The sequence below is a fragment of the Typopeltis vanoorti genome, chromosome 12 (genome assembly GCF_054136105.1).
Source record: "Typopeltis vanoorti isolate ZY-2024b chromosome 12, IOZ_Tvanoo_1.0, whole genome shotgun sequence".
Classification (NCBI taxonomy): Eukaryota; Metazoa; Arthropoda; class Arachnida; order Uropygi; family Thelyphonidae; genus Typopeltis; species Typopeltis vanoorti.
Genome location: NC_143560.1, coordinates 130,102,888 through 130,120,901, shown reverse-complemented (window position 1 = coordinate 130,120,901; position 18,014 = coordinate 130,102,888). Strand labels below are relative to the sequence as shown.

The window sequence follows — 18,014 nt, the reverse complement described above, 5'->3', positions numbered from 1 at the left end:
TATTATCACTACCCATAATATCCAGTGGGATAAAGCTATTCTACTTCATAGATGCAGGTTCAAATATGAACGCCTCTTTAAAGAAAGTTGTGAAGCTTTTTTACCTAACCGAATTTAAATCGAAATGATTGCCTCTCTCTCTCTCTCGAAGATCTGGGAGACTTTTATTTTATGTAATCATTAAAAAACTAATTATCTTAAATAGTTATTATTTATTAATTTCTTTCATTTCCTAGCTCGCGACAACATTGTATTTTAATAGGTGATCCACTGAATATTCGTTACTTGTATTCTATTCCTATTTGTTTGTAACACTGAAGATGTACTATTATTTTTAGTATGAAATATCTACCTTATTTATTAATTAAAGTTATTACTGTGGACTTGCATTTTGTTTTTTAATAAAGAAAGTAAATGAAAACACACTTAATGACCTGAAGGTTATTTTTAATAACATCTATGATACAGGATACATCCCTGATGATCTAAGGAAATCCATATTTGTCACTATTCCCAAAATTCCAAGAACGTTTGAATGTTCAGAATATAGACTAATAAGTTTAACAAGCCATGTTATAAAATTACTACTGAGAATAATTCTAGAAAGAATAAAAGGCACTTTGTCAGTAGAAATAGAAGACACTCAATCAGGTTTTTGAAAAAGACAAAGGTACAAAAGAAGGAATTTTCAATTTGAAAACATTATGCAAAAGAAGCCTTGATAACTAGAAAAGCATATATCTTTGTTTTATTGATTACACCAAAGCATTTGATTCAATCGGTCACAAGAAATGAATACATATCCTACAGAATAACGGGTTAAAAGGAAAAGATCTACATATAATTACAAATATATACTGGAATCAAATGGCCTCAAGAAGATATAAAAATGCATATTCTGACAACTTTGAAATCAAAAAAGGAGTAAGACAAGGATGTCTTATCACTCTTACTGTACAATATATATAGTGAGCAAGTTTTTAAAAATATTTCAGAACCAAAGGGTGTAAAAGTCAGAGGTAGGAATTTCAACAACTTCAGGTATGCAGTCCTTATAGCTGAATCTGAAGATGATCTTCAAAACTTAGTCACAGAAATTTACAACAGAATCTTAGACATGGAATTAATTATTAACTTAAACAAAACAGAGTGCATGATTATATCAAAAGAACTAATAAATAAGAAACTAAACATAACTCATAACAAAAAGAAAATTGAACAGGTTCAGTCTTTTATATATTTGGGACAAATGTTTACAGTCAGAGGAAATTCCCTTAAAGAAATAAAAAGAAGAATAGAGATAGCAAGAAAAGCCTTTATAGATATGAAAACTGTTCTAACATCCAGACATTAATATAGATACCAGAAAAAGATTAATAAAATGATATATCTGGTCAAGCCTTCTCTACAACAGTGAAACTTGAACTCTAAATAAAGAAGCAGAGAAAAAATTAGCCGCTTTCAAAATATGGACCATCAGAAGAATGTTGAAAATATCATGGACAGAGAAACTGAAAAACGAAGATGTTTTAAAGAAAGCAAAAATGAAAAGAACATTAATGAAAATAATTCAAGAATGAAAACTTAAATATTTTGGACATCTAACTAAACAAGAATCATTCAGAAATTAATATTAGAAGCAAAACTGGATGGAAAAAGATGGAGAGGTACACCCAGGAGAATGTAGTTTGAATACATTAAGGACTGAACTGGCTTGAATTACCATAAATGTTCCAGAGCAGCAAAAGAAAGAAAAAAGTTTCTTGGCATGGTTGCCAACCTCCTTCTAGGGGAGGATACTTGAAGAAAAAGAAAGCTATTTGATAAGATGTACAATGCAGGCATAATCCTTCAAGACTGGTTACAGTCGTAAAGAGGGGAAAACATCAAAACTGACCAATAAATTTGACATCCCTGCACTCTCTGTCCATCTAAACAAACAACACCAAATGCATGCAGTTCACAATCAATGACACGATATTTCTTTTACAGAACAAATTCCCTCCAGATATCACGGCGCTCTTTGCACATGTATTACGTTCTGTTATTTTGTATGGCAAATTGCTTTCTACCTACAAAAAGAAGGCACAGCCATGGGCTTGCCATTATCCCCCCCCCCCTTTTTATATGGAACATTTTGGGCAACATACTCTACATTCCTCTCCTTTAAAACCCAAAGTGCAGCTTAGATATGTTGAGTATGTTTTCGCAATCTGGCCCCATGGCCGCCAGACACTAGACACTTTCCTTAGCCACCTAAACAAACAACACAAAATGCATGCAGTTCACAACTGAGATTGAAAAACAGAACACACTTCCGTTTCTAGATACACTTGTCACACGTCTTCCTTCTGGCAGTCTCGCTGTTTACTGGAAACTGACACATATTGGTCAATATTTACACATATACTCCTACCACCACCCAACACAAAAACTAGGTGTCATTAATGCTCTAAAAAACAGGGCTTGAAGATCTGCTCCAATAAACAAGCACTGAAAGATGAATTTAAAGTTATCAGCAATACTTTTCTAAAAAATGGTTAGCCAAACACTATTAACAAAATTCTCTATAAGAACTCAATAAAAAACAAAAATAAACCAGACTACAATAAAACTATAACCATTCCTTACATTAAAGGGACAACAGATAAAATAAAACGAATACTACAGAAATACAACCTCAAAGCCACCTTTAAATCTCCTGCAAAATTAAAAAGCTTACTCAACTCATCCAAAGACCCACTCCCTCTGCTGGCCCATCCTGGAGTATACCATATTTATTGCATCTGTAATCAACCATATATAGGGGAAACAGAACATAATTCCTATCAGACAAAAGAAACATAAATGACACATTAAATATAATAACTATGGTGAAGCTGGCCTTTCTGATCATGCCCTGAACACTCTACACAGAATCGACTGGAAAAGCACCAGTTGATGTAAACAACTGGTGCTTTTTCCATCCTGCCCTCATAACAAGGATTACTCTAAATCCATCACCATACCCTATATCCGAGGCACTTCGGAAAAAATTACAAAAATCCTAAAAAAACATGACTTAACTTCTTTTTGCAGACCATATAAAAAATTGGCATCCCTTATCCGCTTTACTAAAGACCCCCCCCCCCCAGACCTACCTGGTGTATACCAGGTCCCTTGCAGCTGTAAGCTGTCCTACTTTGGCCAAACAAGCAAGACAGCTAATATCAGAATTTCAGAACACAAGGACTACATCCGGTTTCACCAATACAGCCACTCTGGTCTTGCAGACCATGCGCTGGATACCCCGCCATAGAATACGGTGGAAGAAAGCTACAATAATACACCGTAGTAAATTCAAATATGAAAGGCTTTTCATGGAATCAGCCTCAGCCCTAAGAAACAATCCAAACCTCAACAAATTTGGTTGCTTGAGACTGCCCTAAATTTGGGAAACCTACATCAGAAGACCTTCAGCCTAATCGCCCAAGAATACCAACATTGCCCGCTAGGGGGCACCATCAGGACTTTTAGGAGAAAGAATAGCTTCCTGCTTCGTCCTCATTTACTGTTTGCTGTGTTTGCGTGCACGTGTCTTGTTTTTAAGTTCCTGTGAAAATGGCGATGTGACGTTGCCGAAATATTGGAAGTGTATTAAAATTTATTTTAATGTATATCCTAGTATACGTTGTAATTTCCTTAAGCTATTTAATAAAAATAGAGATGATAAAACCTCATTCATCATCTTCCATGAATCTTCTTCTCTTACTACATGGCAGAATACTTTCAGAGATAGAGTTTCCAGTTTCTGGGTATGTGTCAATTCTCACTGCAATCCACAAACCAGGAATGGATTTGGCACAAGTAAACAATTATCGATTTATTGTTCTGATCAGCTAGCTGTTTATGTAAATTAGTGGAGAAAATGGTTAATGCCAGACTTCTCTGGTATTTCAAAAGCAACGATCTTCTCTCCAACCCACAAAATGTGGCTTTCATATATATTATTCAATATTGGACAGTTTGTTCCATTTAGACACATGTATTAGAGATGTCTGGGGGCTTCCAGTGACTACCGACTGCATCCCAAGGTGGTGGATAGGAGAAAACCCTGACTACCATCAGTGAGATATCACTGCAGCTCTGAATATATTGAATAAAGGGCCATGGACCAGTGGTTGTGGAAATGGCAATCCCATGTGAAAATATTGCCATTCACCAATCCACAGTGAGCCAGTGTGGTGAATTATGGCAAAACGTTCCAAGATGAATCAAGCAGGAATAAAATGGCTGTCATTTCCCAGAAGCCAGATTGTTACTGCCATAGGTAGTAGTTAAACATGAAGAGCAGAAAATGCTAAGAACACTAGATAACCAGATCCTGCTGTTGATGCAAACTAGACCTTGGAACATTAAATAAACTGTAGGACTCTGAGCAGTGAAGCATGGCTAACTGAACTAACTGAAAAGCTAAAGCAACTAAAATGGAATATTCTTGGACTGTGTGAAGTTAAACATAATGGCGAAGAATTTCTTCAATTAAAAATGGAACACGATGTTTCACACAGGTCAAGAAAAGGAATGAATCAGTGGAGTTGGATTCATGATTAACAAAAAAATTGAAGAACAACATAATAGAATTTGACAGTATATCTGATCAAATAATAAGTATTATTATAATAATTTTAGTTTAATCCTTTATCCAAGTGTAAGCAAACAAAGTTTGCGCCTGAAGTATCTTCAGGACTGAGGCAACTCGTGGTAAAGGTGGACCAAGCTCTCATCACTCCTTGTCTCAGTATCTCCCATAATGCATCGTTTATTAAAAATTTATGAATTTCAGACCTCAGACAGAGTGAGCATGAACCACATAACATGACAACAAATAGCATTGTCTTCAGCATTAATGTTGTATATATCTGTTATTCGGTTTATTAATGAACTTTTTGATGTTCATAATACCAACAAATGAACTTGTTTTTTCATAATTTCCTAGTTTTTGCTTTAAACTTTAAGTCCTCTTTGCCCCTGAAGATTTTAGTCTTACAACTAATGAAACTTGACGGGTGTTGTTTTTTAATACTTGTTTAGTTTCAAAAACAGTTTTCACAAAACCGGAATAACTATATTGAATTTCTTAACCACGGAAACCTCTGGAGGAATACTGAAACTCACGGTGAGTTTAATTGGTCTAAAGTTTCACAATTTGAGAAATTATGCATCAAAAAGCAGAACTTTATCAACCGTTTGGTATTTTTAATCCGTTGCAGAGAGACAATGAAATTGTTCCCAAGTTCATAAAAATCAAACATGCATTCAACTCAAATAAGGCCAACAGAATATACAAAAGAACAGAATTAGCTATATTGAGAGAAAGTATTGCAGCTACTAGAGCAGAATTGTCCAAGATTAACCAGGATAGATGTAATATACAAAATGAACTGGTCACATCACTACCGTCAAACTATCATAGACACTATCACATACAATAAAGCTACAATGGTGTCCGAAAAGAAAAAACACAACCTAATCAAAAAATTCAATTCTCTTCTAAAAGAAAAACAAAGGAAACATCTGGATCACTCCAAAGTAGTAATTAACCTCTCCTCAAGAGGTTAATTACTACTTTGGAGTGATCCAGAGTAGCTTTAATTTTGCTGTAATGCCACGGCAAGTTCCAAAAATTGATAACATTGCCCAAATTGAAAAAGGAATAAGAAATGTACCAGGAGATACTGCAGATCTGATCCACATTCAAAGTGCAGCATTACTATTAAATTGCAAATTATCACCAAAAAACCTACACAAAACAGAATTCACAGCCCTTAATAAACTCAAATCAGACAAAACATAGTCATAATAAAAGTAGACAAAGGCAATGCAACAGTGATTTTAAACTCAGAAGATTATAACAACAAAATGAAAAGCCTTCTTGAAGATTCCGATACATACAGATCATTAGACACTTGGTGAACTCACAACAAAACTAATGAACTTATCAAGAATATACCAAATTGGTCTGAGGAACTTAAAAGAAATCTACAATTCAAACATCCACTAGTGCCAAGAATATATGGAGTCCCTAAAATTCATAAAATGGATATACCACTAAGACCGATAGTGGACGGAAGGGACTCTCCTACCTCAAATCTGGCAAAAACACCTTAAAAACTTGATTTTAAAAACATATAGGAAAAACACCATTGTTCATTAAGAACAGTACAGACTTCATAGAAAAAGTAAAAGATATACACATAGATCCTTCAGACATATTAGCGAGTTCAGATGTAGTCAGCCATTTCACAAAGATTCCAAGAAATGAAACAGTAAACATCCTAGAAAATCTCTTCCCACCAGACATTGTACAGCTCTACAAACAAAAAGCTGAAGTAGAAGACTTGACAAACTACTGACCCATCAGTCTGCTATTGGTAGTTCATAAAGTGTTTACAAAAGTCTTGGCTGACAGGTTTTGTGCAACTCTAGACCTAGCACAACTAAAACAACAGGCAGGCAAACTTTTGAAGTGGCTTTAGTATAATAGACCATATTCAAGTTGTACAACAGATTATCGAATGGTGTAATGAATATCAACTACCATTATGTCTTAGTTTTATTGATTATGAGAAAGACTTTGATTCAGTAAAAATTGTGCAATACTTAGAGAGCATTATGAAACCAGCTAGTCAGGCCTATCAGATCAACATACACTAGTGAAACAACAGCAATTCATTTCAATGGAACCATCTCTACTGTAAATACAGAGGTATAAGACAAGGTGAAACAATATCTCCAAAATGTTCGCAGCATGCCTACAAGGAATATTCAAACTTCTTGATTGAGAAGAGAAAGGTCTGAAGATAAATGGAAGATTTAAGCCTTGACATTAATGGCTTCTGCAAAGCCATTAATGCTTTGCAGAAGACATAGTTATTTTTACTTCAACTGTGCATGAATTACAGATTCATATCCATGAACTCCACATTGCTAGAAAAACAGTTGACCTAAATCTAAACCTGAAGAAGACCCAAGTTATGTTCAATAGCTATGTCCAAAGAGAGAAATAATAAAAATCAATAATGATGAAACTGAACAGTAGATCATCACATATACTTAGGACAAGAGATATCAACAGAACAAAATATCATGGACAAAATTAAAAGCTGCACAATGCTTAGGTGGAAAGCATACATAAAATTACAATCAATTACAATTATTCCTGAAAAGAAAAGTTTTTAATTAATGTATTCTTACTATATTGATATGTGACTGTGAAACAAGGACAGTAAATCTAAAAAAAATTCAAAAATTAAAAATAACAATTTAACATGGAAAGAAGTATGCATAGTAACACAAGACTGGATCACAAAAGGAATATGTAGATAAGAAATGAAACCACAGTCTCTGACATCATAGGAAAAGTGAAACATCTGAAGTGGAAATGGGCTGGGCATATTGCTTGAAGACAAGATCAACAATTCACAAAAGAATTACTGGACTGGATTCCACGACAGGAAAAACAACCATGATATCAACCCAAATCACAGTGGATTAACGATATCATCATATTTACAGAATTAACATAGAAAAGGAGAGCTACTGACAGACAGCTTTGCAGTAATCTTGGAAAGGCCTTCATCCAACAGTGGGTCAACAATGGCTGATGATGCAGATGATGATTAGAAATGTATTACGAAGATCAGACCTGAACACAGTAATCTGGGTGTGGACCTATCAAGGTTTTATAAAGTGGAATAATGACTTCCTTATCTTTACCTGTTAATGTGCTCTTCAATAGCTAAGTAATCTTATTGCCAACCTTAGCAATATGTCCTCTAAACTTTAACTCTCTATTACCACCCCTAAATCTCTAGCTTCATCTATTTCCTAGAGTACGGTTCCATCAATGTGGTACACAGCTTATAATCTATTTATTCCAAAATGCATGACTTGACATTTCTCCACAATTTTACTTGCTAGTTATTTCCTATATCATTTATGTACAAATTAAACAGTAGTGGTCCCAGCACAGAACCTTGTGGCACATCTGTCACCTGTTTTCATCTTGATTCTACTCCTCCACATACCACTTTTTGATATCTGTCCAGAACTCATTTTCTTATCTACATAACCAGTGTCAAATGCATCCACATTTTTTCTAATTTGCATAACAGAGTTCCATGTGGTATTCTGTCAAATGCCTTTGCGAAATCCAACAGAATCATTCAACTAAGCTGTTACATTATTATAAAAAAGGGTGTGCAGCAGCTAGGTTCTCATTCCTGCACCCTGTTAGTACCTATTAGGGGAAACTAAAGCTGCTATCAACCAAACACAAGCGATCAAAATTATCAATGATTCCAAAATAGTATTTGAACGGACTGCAGCCTGTCCAAGCAGCAGCCGTGCCTTTTGGTCACTTGCCAAAGCAATTGGTTGCAACTTTTGCCCTACACTATTCCCACTCCTATCATACCATCTCTTGGCTTCACACTTTGTCTCCAATGCATGCATAACTGACAATGGCAAATGCCCCCCAGTCATTCCAACTGCACAACGTACAATGCGCCCTGCATCCTTTTGCCAGAAGGAGATCATGAACCTGTTGTATAAATCAGACACAAAAAAAAGCAACTAGCCTTCATGGCATTCCTCTATTTGTCCTGAAGGTCTGTGCAGCAGAACTGACTCCTATCCTATGCCATCTGTACATACTCTCTTACTCCACTGGTACATATCTCAAAGCTTGAAAATTGGCCTATATTCAACCCATTACTAAAAAGAATGACAAATTGCTATCTAACTACCGCCCTATCTCACGTGATGGAGAAAACCATCAATTCCCAACTTCTACTCTGCCTTGAAGGTACCCAGCTATTAAGCGACCACCAATATGGATTCTGCCAATGACGATCAACAGGTGACCTGCTCTCATATATCACCCATCTCTGGACAAATGCCATGAAGAAATTTGGCAAATCCCAAGTAGTTGCACTTGATATCTCTAAAGCCTTTGACCAGGTCTGGCATGGGAGTTTGCTTAGTAAGCCTTTGTCTGGATGCACACTATGTATGATGGTAGACGGTTCCCTATCCGCTCACCATCCAACTAATGCTGGGATCCCACAAGGTTCAGTTCTCTCACCGACCCCCTTCCTTCTGTATATCAATAACCTACTTCAGCTAACCTCCAACTCAATTTTGCAGATGACAGCACATTGCACTCCTCCCTTTCGTTTGATAAACCTTACCCTACACAACTCACTTCAACCCACAGAACATTAACCACAACTTCCCTTAATTCGGACCTCCAAGCCATCCTCCAATGGGGCTCAGATAACCTCGTCAACTTCAACGCTAGTAAAACCCAGTTCTGTCTTATTTCCCACAAAAAAAGAACTGTTTTCCCTGAGTATTATTTTTGATAACACAAATTCCCAGACAAGATGAGATCGCTCTTCTTGGAATTACCTTGACATCAGGCCTCTCCTGGTATAAACGCATCACAACCATTGCATCCTCAGCTTCCAAAAAACTAGGATTTCTCTTTTGCTCAAGATGTTATTTCACCTCTAAACAGCTGTTAATCCTACACAAATCGCAAATCTACCCAGCTATTAAATACACTTCTCACATTTGGAGTGGGGCGCCTAAAAGCTCATTCAAAATGCTTGAATAAGACTGATAAATGATCAATCTTTTACCAACTCACTCTCCCAATTTCACATAGACATTTAGTCTCTGCAATTTGTATATTCTATAAATATTTCCACGGAAAATGTTCATCTGAAACAGCTTCAATAATTCCTCCACTCTGTACTAAGCCCATTGGAACACGTGCCACCCAACATCCTTTCACAGTACACCTTGAAACCCACAAAACAAGTTTTTCTTTTCCTTCTCCTTCAACCCTTCTATTACTGTACTGTGGAACAGTCTTCACACTGATGTATTTTCAAAGGAATACAATATACAGCCTTTTAAATCGAATGTCAACAAATTTCTCCTTTACCAACCCATATACGGTACTAAAGTACTATAGGTTGACCAGCCAACCTCTTGTATATTATTAGTATTATTACATAGCACCTCCAGGGTGTCCAAGGACTCATCGAGGGAGGGCACCTATTCCACAACTGTCCGTCTCCACCACTCAACTATATTCATCATCTACACCAACGCCATCTACCGCCCACCGTAAAATAAAATAAAATAAAAAGCTTCCTCCCACTATAGGCAATGTTCTATATGTTGATGATTTCAATTTCCCAGAAATAATATCTGTAATACATTCTTTTGGTATGTGTTAAAGTAAGTATTGAGGCCACTGGCATGATTCCTGACAATTAATTTTGTTCAGTGCACTACCCACACAGAACAAAACAGCATTTCTCCATGGCAGGTTTCCACTTCATCATGCAAACTCTCACTATACCAACTAAGAAAGCCTGACACTCAATTGCCTGTTTATATTCAGCTATTCTGTGGAACACTCTAATTTCCTTACCATTTATTGCTGATGGATCAGGATCTGGGACCTCTGTTGGTGTTTTGCTGTAATTCCTGACTTTATCATATCCAATCAAATTCCACTCGATTGTAGCAATTTTACAGCAGAGTTGCATGTAATTCAACTTGAACTCATGCATATAAAAGAAAGCCACTGTCAAAAGCATATAATTTATACAGACTCCTTGAACCCTTTACAGGCCATCTAATGTCTTGTGTATAATCCACATCCGGTGCTTTGCAAGGTTCTACAACTGTTGTACAAAAATGTCCTTGATTCTGAAATTCAGCTGTGCTTGATTCCTAACCATATTGGAATTAAGGGAAATGATACTGCCAATGCAGCTGCTAGATCAGCTCGCATGTATTCCAAATACTTTGTCAGTCCTCTATACAGAATACAGACAGTTTATACAAATAAAGTTAATAACCCAATGGCAGTCATCATGGCAAGGAAGCACTGACAAATAAAGTGCATGTGATTACCTGAAATTAAGCACTGGCAGTAAAGTTAATGAAGAAACAGAAGAGAGGAAGTTATTCTTGCTAGGCTCCACAAATGTCACAGTCACCTTACATATCCGTTTTTACTGAGGGCTGATGACCCACATACATGTGAACAATCCAACATGTGTATCACCATTCATCATATTTTGGTGGAAGAATATTAGTACTTCACTTGAGAAAGGAATGAATTTTTTGCTAATCTGGCCAAGCCATATACCTTCAGGTAGATCTTATCAGACTCGGACAAACTGCATGAAGTTTAACTTTTTCAAAAGAATTAATTTAGACAAGCACATATGATTATATATTCTATTTACAGTAATCTACCATTTATCCACCTCTTCAATTATCATATAATTGAATGGCTATTGTTCTGAGGGTAGAAGAAATTGCAGATTACAATATATGTAAGAACTGGTTTAATAGAGTGTGAAGAAGCTGTAGCGAAACGAAAGGAAACACTATTGAACTACTTAGTGGACAGCAGGAAGAAGGCTGCATATGAGAGGGTGAGAAGAGTGGCAAATATATGTCTATGCAGGGTAAAGCGGAAATATCTTAATGAGCAGGTGGCTAGCATGGAGAGTAATAGGATGGCGAATAATGAGCGGGAAATGTACCGGATGATTAAAGCCATGCGAGGTGCCCAGACACAAGCGGCAACCATAAGAGATGAGAATGGAAATCTTTTAACAAACTCAAAAGACGCTCTCGCTCGGTGGCGTAGATATTTTGAGAACTTGCTGAACGTCGATGCTGGAACGTTAATACCGGAGAACAATACTCCTTATCAAATTGCTGAACCATATATTGAAGAGCCAAGTTTAGTGAGATTACTCGTGCTGTCCACATGCTGAAAAATAACAAGGCTCCAGGAGTGGACTGCATTCTGGCAGAGCTTCTGAAGAATGGCAGGGATGTCTTGCTGAGCAGCTGCACCGGCTCATCTTGCTGCTATGGCTGGAAGAACATCTGCCAGACGAGTGGAAGGAGGCGCTGATCACCCCTGTATATAAGAAAGGCGATAGGTCTCAATGCGGTAACTATAGGGGCATCTCAATGCTGACGACTGGCTACACGGTGCTGTCTAACATCATGCTAATGCACCTCACACCATATGCAGAAGAGTGCCTTGGTGATTACCAGACAGGTTTCAGGAGGAATCGTTCTACAATAGACCAACTTTTCACACTGCACCAAGTTTTTGAAAAGTGCTAGGAATATAACCGAGAAGTCCATAATATTTTCATAGACTTTTCTAAAGCCTATGACTCAATTATATGCCCAAAAATGTGGCAGGTGCTAGAAGAGCTGGGAATTCCTCGAAAACTCCGAAAAATGGTGCAAGTGTGTGTAGCTGGTTCGAGAGCAAGAGTGAAAGCAGAAGGTGATGTGTAGAACCCGTTTCAAGTACAGATCGGTGTGAAGCAAGGTGATGGGCTTTCTCAAATTCTCTTCAATCTAGTGCTGGAAAAAGTAATTAGAAATATAGAGCAAATGGCAGGTGGGGTGCAGGTTAGGATTCTTGGCTACGCAGATGACCTGAATGTCATGGCACACCAATGGGACGATGCAGTGGCACTGGTTACTGCTATTGAGGAAGCTGTGGAGGATGTCGGCTTAAAGATAAAAGCCGAGAAGACGAAGTACCTTTTCATGAGTCACCATGCTACTCAAGATCTAGAGGGAGCTGCTCAGTTTGAGAGGGTGACAGAATTCAGGTACCCGAGGTCTATTGTGACTGAATACAACAAAGGTCGAAGCTGATGTTCAGAGTTGGGTGAATGCTGTGAATGTGACCTACTACCAAGTACGTCCCCTTTTCACCTCGCGTTTACTGTTTTGGATTACAAAGGTGGGACTATACAAGACTTTGATCAGACCTGTTCTCCTCTATGGTGCCGAAGTGTGGACTCTCACGGTGAAGCAAGCAACAACCTGAGAGTATTCGAGAATAAGATGCTACGACGTATCTATGGAGGGGTCATGGCAGTCTAACGCTGCCATGTACGCTTTGTACAACTCAGCAGGCTTGACAGAGCTGCGAGCCCAGCGTCTTCAGTGGCTGGGGCTCCTGCACCAGAAATGGGCCCCGAAAGGACTGCGAGACAAGTGTAGGAGGCCCAACCCCGATCAGGGAGGCCGAGAAGGAGATGGGTGGATCAGGATCTGCAGGCTAGAGACTGGAACATGGCGGATAGTCACAGAGGACTGTGCCCAGTTGCGTCACGTGGTGCTTGAGGCCAAAAGCCTCCCCCCCCCACCAGTTGACAGCGCCTAGATAAGTCGAGTCACTGGTTTGCTTTACTTTATTTTTTAACTGCTTCTTTTTTGTACATAAAATGATAGTTACTAATTTATTTCTTTATTATTGTTTATTATTACCTTGAGTATTACTGTAATCTTTGGTTGAGTGCAGTATCCTTAGCCATTATACAATCAATTCCTGAAAAAGGATGACAAATCTTTAGCTTCAAACTACTGTCCAATTTCTCTCACCTCAAATCTTTCTGAGTTGAGCGATCATTTCTATTATCCAACACAACTATTACTTTTTCATAAAAAGGAATCAAACTACCAAGGCAAGATCTACGTTCACAAAATGTCCCCCACCCCACCAACCTTCCAGTACTGAATTCTGATCCTTTCTAGCAGACATATCAGGAAATTATGAAAAGTTTAGACAAAGTTATTTCTAAAATTTTTTAATTCTATAATAATATAATTGCTGAGTTAAATGCAATTTATACCTGACTCTCATCATTAGTTTTCATTGCAGCTGAGCTTAATGCAAAACAAAATTCTGATGTAGTGTTCACATTCCACAGAAGGCTTCTTCGACCAAATATATCACGACCAAACCACAACTGTTTCAACTCATCCTATAATGTCAAGTAAGAGAAAAGTATAAAGATTGCTGTTAATATTTCAAATATTATCCATAATTATTATCAGAGCTGCTGCAAAGAAATTAGCACATACAATTATCATTAATGTAAGATTATTATCCAAATAAAAATGAAATACTAAGTATCTGATATTCTGTTATCAGCTATGCACCCTGATCCATTAACTGTTGTTTTCATTTCTCACCGATTACTTCACTAGGATCACATGGCAAAATCAATCACTCACTCAAATACCAGTTTTCTTTTTCAAAGCACAATAACCTATCGATTATCAACATTCAAGTAACTAAACTATTGGTTAATCCCAACTATGTCAGACCACTAATAAGCTGACAACACACAACATATTGCCTCTCCCAGCCAAGTTAACTACACCATCCCATGGTACAGCCTGTTTTTAAAAATAGATCTTTGGTAATTGGAAATTATTTGCTGCTACAAATGAATACTTTCTAATTAAAGAAAATGCCATGTTGTTGTTAGACAACTTTCATCACTTGCTGAAATATCGCCACTACCACCAGTGCTTTTTTTTCTGGCGTAACGCACTGGAATGGCATTCTGGCAACTATTTTTTTTTACAGTTTTTTCAATTTTTCAAAAGTAATTTTTTAAATAATGTTCGTGCGCACATAACACACATGTGCACACCATTAGCATCTACGTTTGTGGCTGTATGGACATGTGATTGACAACATGCGAACGATTTTCGGTAAAACACTTATTTATCTAAAAAATATCTTTATATTGAATTGATGTAAATTTAACGTCATTATTTTCATATCCCTTTAGCATTTTTTTTTTTTTTTTATAGTGTAAAGTCTCACCCCAAGTTTGAAAATGAAAAAGATTTCCAATTACTTCTCAACCACCAGTCCCATTAATAAAAAGCCCAGAATAATAACAGACACGACGTCAAAAAATATGGAAATAATGGTGTCAGTTGATATTTTCAAATCATCTCAAGCTAATCTTGAGGAGCAAGGCCAAAGTGAAAATAACTGGCTGAATTGTTTGACATTAGATCAAATTTGCATAAAGAAACTTGGCTGTACGTCTTGCAGAAAAGTTAGAACTCGTGGAATTGAAACAAAGATGGGAATGAAAATTTCCAAAGAATGGGCCAACAATGAGATTACATATTCTGACAAAGATAAGAAGCTACAGATGAGCTCACTTTGAAAAAAAATGTTCGATCACAGAGAATCTGTTGCACACATAGCAGCGTTAAAAATTGTTCTGAAGCCGAAAAAAAGACACTTGAAAAGTTTTTTTTAAATCATTATCTCGTGAAAAAGAAATAACCGCAAAATTTTTTCGAACTGCATATAAAGTAGCAAAGGAAAACCAATCATTCCATAATTTTGAAAGTGAAATTGATCTGCAAGAACTGCACGAAATTGAAATGGGTCGTATTCTTCATTCAACAAATGCATGTATTAATATTGTGAATCATGTAAGTGAAGAAATGAGAAAAACTGTGTTTAAAGAAATCGTTCAATCCAAAAATATAATTTCATTGATAATTGATGGATCAACAACAATAAGCAATAAAAACAAAGTGTATAATTGATGCTATATCGAAGGTGTTGGAATTAATTCACCGATAAATTTATTTTTAAACTTGATCGAACTTGAAAATGTAACGGCAAAAAGTGTATTTCATTCCTTACTCAAACGTCTTAACTATTATGGGATGACAGAAGATTATATAAAAGATTATAGTGTATATTCGATGCTATATCGAAGGTGTTGGAATTAATTCACCGATAAATTTATTTTTAAACTTGATCGAACTTGAAAACGTAACAGCGAAAAGTGTATTTGATAACAGTCTTAACTATTATGGGATGACAGAAGATTATTTACAAAAAAATATTTAGTTTCTCTAGCATGCAATGGTGCTGCTGTAATGTTAGGATGTAAACGTGGAGTGAAAAAATTGTTGTGAGAAAAATTTTCTTCTATTATAGTTTGGCATTGTGCTAATCGCAGACTAGAATTATCAGTAAGCGATGCTGTAAAGGAAATTTCAGGAATCAACAGATTAAAATCGTTTATTGATAAACTTTGTCCTATACCAGTAGTGTTCAACCTTTTTTACTACGCGAGCTACTTTTCTATAAAAAGTTATTCGGCGATCTACTCTCTTATATAGATCACGTTCCCTCCACAACCTGATTATGCACAAATAAACAACTAAAAACTTTATTTGTGTATTTAAAAATTTCATTATCACTTTTAATTATTTTAATACAACAAAACAAATATATATATATTGGAATAAAATATTTATTTCTCTATTTTGGAAAACAACAGATTGATTACAAACTCACGAGTTACAGGAAATGCTGGTTGATTAAAAAAAAAAAAAAAAGTTAATGTGAAATTTGGCATTGTTTGGACCTCGCAATATTTTTATAGTCAAGTTGATATGAAGAAGTGGCCAATCGCAGACAATCATCCAAATGATCGTTTGTAATTTGGTTTCTTAATTGATTTTTTATGACGGTCATATTTGAAAAGCGGATTCTGACAAGCATGTTGATCTGAAACACGACAGAATTTTTCGCACAATATCAGTTAATACTGGGAATTTTTCGTGTGCATGCTTCCAAACGACTTCATTGTTTATTGATTTTAAATGTAAACTATTCTGAATGTTTATTTTCTCAAGTTCTACTTCAGCTTGGTTTATATCAATCAGCCCACTAATTTTATTTGAAATTTCTGTGATGTTCAAGTTTTCTTGAAATGGATTATTGATAAAAGATACAATCATTTCAGTTTTATTAAAATCTTTAAATCTTGAATTTATTTTTTCCTCAACTAATTCTATTTCACGAATAAATTCTTTTAAATCATAGCGAAGCATTTCTTGATTTTGTTCAAAAAATTTTAATAAGATGTCTAAATTTGCGGTCATTTATATTTTTCTTTAATAAAATTCAGTATTGTTGGAAAGGTTTTATTGAACTTAACATGTCAATTAAATTTTTATCTCTACCTTGTGACTCTAAATTTAAATTGCTTAATTTCGTACAGAAATCTACTAAAAATGATAAGTGTAACAACCATGTTTTATCAAAATTGTGGATAAATATCTCCTTTTTCATTAAGAAAAATTTTTATATCGTTAACTAATACAAGAAATCTTTCTAAAAATTGACTTCTGCTGAGCCAGCGAACATTATTGTACAACAGAAGTTCCCTATCATCATCTGCCTGTAATTTAAATAACCGCCGTTGCAGGGCTTTTCCTCAAACAGAATTTACAATTTTAAATGTAATATCCAAAACATCTTTTATGTTTAATCTTTTACCACACAGTACTTGTTGGTGAATAATACAGTGGTACGTTAAAAAATCTGGATATTTGTCATCATTTTTACATAATGAAATGAAGCCTGATTTATTACCTATCATTGCAGGAGCACCATCAGCAGTAATAGACACAAGTTTAAAATGTGGAAGTTTGTGTTGTTTCACAAATTCATAAAATGCTGAAAAAACGTCTTCTCCCCTAGTCCTTTCCAATGGTATAATTTTCAAAAGTTCTTCTTTACTTGAATAATCTTGAAATACCATTAACTGAGCAATATCAGTGAAGTCGTTTGCTTCATCAAATTGTAATGAAAACGCAACACACTAGTGAATGTCCAACATTAACCTGGCCTGGAAACTTTTCTCCGGCAATTGAAACCTTGTCTGCAGCCTAGAAGTAGTCTCTCTCTAGCGACGTCTCGAACTGAGAAGCTCCTTTCTGAAAGCAGGAAACTCCTCTCTCAAGCAACGTGGATCCAGGCAGTCTCTCTGACGGCGACTCTGAACCAGGCAGCCTCCTTTCTGACAGTAATTCTGGAACCAGGACCCCCCTTCTGCTTGCTTCAGTCCCTTTTTATTAGGCCTCCTCTGAGACCTCGCATGAAGTTTGGCAACCTCCAAAGAATTGGTACGTATCTTTCATCTTAAGTTTCAAGTTTGGCACGCATTTTGTTCTCCTCTGCTTTCTTTTGATTGTAAGTTGCCAGCCATTGGAAACTTGCTTGAACTCTTTCTGACTTTTCGGAAATGCTTACATTTAGAGCCTGCAAGCCTTTCTCATAC

At 36.2% G+C, this 18,014-nt stretch overlaps 1 protein-coding gene across 4 annotated transcripts in view; it reads right to left on the bottom strand.

The window, feature by feature from the left end:
• The window catches only part of LOC150101225 (asparagine synthetase domain-containing protein 1), a 311,734-nt gene that overhangs the window by 165,675 nt on the left and 128,045 nt on the right, over positions 1–18,014 (bottom strand). For all 4 annotated transcript variants that reach the window (XR_016549180.1, XM_090402011.1, XM_090402013.1 and 1 more), the window contains exon 5: positions 13,749–13,880. Coding sequence is in view for 3 of the 4 variants with exons in the window: in XM_090402011.1 (XP_090258137.1) it covers positions 13,749–13,880 (132 nt within the window). In the remaining variant the exon portion in view is untranslated. The remainder of the gene's footprint in view (positions 1–13,748; positions 13,881–18,014) is intronic.